This window comes from Benincasa hispida, unplaced genomic scaffold, assembly GCF_009727055.1.
Source record: "Benincasa hispida cultivar B227 unplaced genomic scaffold, ASM972705v1 Contig50_2, whole genome shotgun sequence".
NCBI classification, from domain to species: Eukaryota; Viridiplantae; Streptophyta; class Magnoliopsida; order Cucurbitales; family Cucurbitaceae; genus Benincasa; species Benincasa hispida.
The window spans coordinates 268812-271144 of record NW_024064891.1 but is presented as its reverse complement, the minus strand read 5'-3'; the positions used below and the strand labels follow the sequence as shown (position 1 = coordinate 271144).

The window sequence follows — 2333 nt, the reverse complement described above, 5'->3', positions numbered from 1 at the left end:
GTCTGGCTAGAGAAAGAAGAAATTGAGGGGGTGTTGCGCACGAACGTGAGAAAGAAAAGGGGGTGGGGTTTTACTTTTTATAAAAAAAAAACAATAATAATAATAATAAAACAAAAAGGAAATAAATATAATTACATTTAATTCGTTTCCGTTTTATACTATTAAATTCCTTTTCATTTCAAAAGAAAATTAATTCCTACAATTAATTTCCAATTTGAATAATTTCACGCCAACAATTAAATTCCCGCACTTACATTTAAAGTCCAAAATTCCAAAAATTCCCTCTAACTAATAACAATTACTGAAATTCCAAATAATAAAGTTATTGAAATTACATTATTATTAAAAAAAAATGTGTGGGTGTTACATTCTTCCCTCCCCAAAGAACTTTTGTCCTCGAAAGTTCATTCTTGAAAAAAAAACTCCGGGGGTGTTACATTCTTCCCTCCTCAAAGAACTTTCGTCCTCGAAAGTTCATTCTTGAAAATGCTTCCGGTACTGGGCCTTCATTTCATCCTCTCGCTCCCAGGTAGCCTCCTTGAACTGGTGATTCTGCCACAGGACTTTCATAAAAGCAATTTTCTCGGTGGCACAATGTTTTTACCTTTCTGGCGAGGATCTCTATAGGCTTCTCCTCGTAGCTCAAGTTGTCATTCAACTGTAAGGGCTCGTAGTCAACTACATGGGATGGGTCTATCACATACTTCCTTAGCATCGAAACATGAAAGACATTATGAACTAAAGACAGTGCTGGAGGCAATGCCAAACGGTAAGCTACGGGGCCAACTCGTTCCAGAACCTCGAAAGATCCAATGAATCTCGAACTTAACTTCCCCTTCTTGCCAAACCTCAGAATACCTTTCATGGGTGCCACTTTTAAGAACACTTTCACACCAGTCTCAAATTCCAGGTCCTTACGTCTTACATCGGCATAGCTCTTCTGTCTGCTCTGAGCTGTTTGCATACGAGCCCTGATCTTCTGTATTGCCTCATTCGTGGTCTGCACCAATTCAGGTCCTAACAATTTCCTGTCTCCTACCTCATCCAACACACAGGGATCTGCAACTCTTCCCATATAGGGCCTCAAAGGGTGACATCCCAATAGTGGACTGGTAGTTGTTATTATAAGCAACTCCATTAAGTGCAAGTGAGCATCCCAGCTTCCTGAAAACTCTATGGTACAGGCACGCAACATGTCTTCCAATATCTGATTCAATCTCTCTGTCTGCCCATCAGTCTGAGTGGGAAAGCTAACTAAAAGTCTAACCGGGTCCCAAAGCTGCCTGGAGACTTTTCCAGAAGTTAGACGTGAAACGAGGTCTCTATCCGACACGATGGACACGGCACTCCATGCAATCTCACCACCTTCTTCATGTATATCTGTGCCCACTTATTCATTGAAAAGGTGGACTTTCCAGGTATGAAATGTGCTAACTTCGTAAGTCTGTCTACCACAACCCATATCACAGTGAAACCTTTGACTATCCGAGGCAACCCCACGATGAAGTCCATAGACACATGCTCCACTTCCATTCTGGTACACTTAATGGCTGTAATAAGCCTGCTGGTTTCTACCTCGGGGCTTTTACCTGCTGGCACACATGCACTTACTAACGAACTCTGCGACCTCTCTTTTCATATCATTTCCACCAGTAGTAACGTTTCAGGTCCCGATACATCTTGGTGCTGCCAGGGTGAATAAAAATAAGGAACTATGAGCCTCTAACAACAACTCATCTTTAATATCACTAACTGCTGGCACGCACAAATGCCCTTGATAAAGGAGGCCACTTTCCACTGAAACTGAGAATTCGCCATCCTAGCCTGACTCCACCTTACAAACTCTCTCTTCCAGATAAGGGTCGTCTCGCTGCGCATCAATAATCTTCTGCCTTAGACTCGATCATACTGACAACTATGCTAACTATGTCGTGACCTTTCCCACAGCCACTGCAATCTCTGCCCTCTCTAGTTCCCTGCATAAGTGAGTCTGTATGGTAATGAGGGCTGCTGAATGGGCCACCTTTCTTCTTAAAGCATCTACCACTACATTTGCTTTTCCTGGGTGGTACAAAATTTCACAGTTATAATACTTCACCAGTCTAACCACCTTCTTTGCCTCATGTTTAACTCTTTCTGAGTGAAAAAGTACTTCAAACTCTTGTGGTCGGTGAAGATCTATATCTTCTCTCCATATAAGTAATGTCTTCAGATCTTGAGAGCAAAAACCACTCTGCTAACTCTAAGTCATGCATGGGATAATTCTGTTCCTGCTTCTTTAGCTGACATGAAGCGTAAGCAACTACTCTGCCCTGCTGCATCAATAGGCCTAA

General features: G+C 42.0%; 1 protein-coding gene across 1 annotated transcript in view; it reads right to left on the bottom strand.

Annotated features, from left to right (window-relative positions):
- Positions 1-1533, bottom strand: part of LOC120069589 — a 1788-nt gene extending 255 nt beyond the window's left edge. The window contains exons 1-2 of the mRNA XM_039021378.1: positions 1476-1533; positions 1040-1380 (exon numbers count right to left, since the gene is read on the bottom strand). Of these exons, the coding sequence (XP_038877306.1) occupies positions 1040-1380; positions 1476-1533 (399 nt within the window). The remainder of the gene's footprint in view (positions 1-1039; positions 1381-1475) is intronic.
- Positions 1534-2333: the final 800 nt, after the last annotated feature.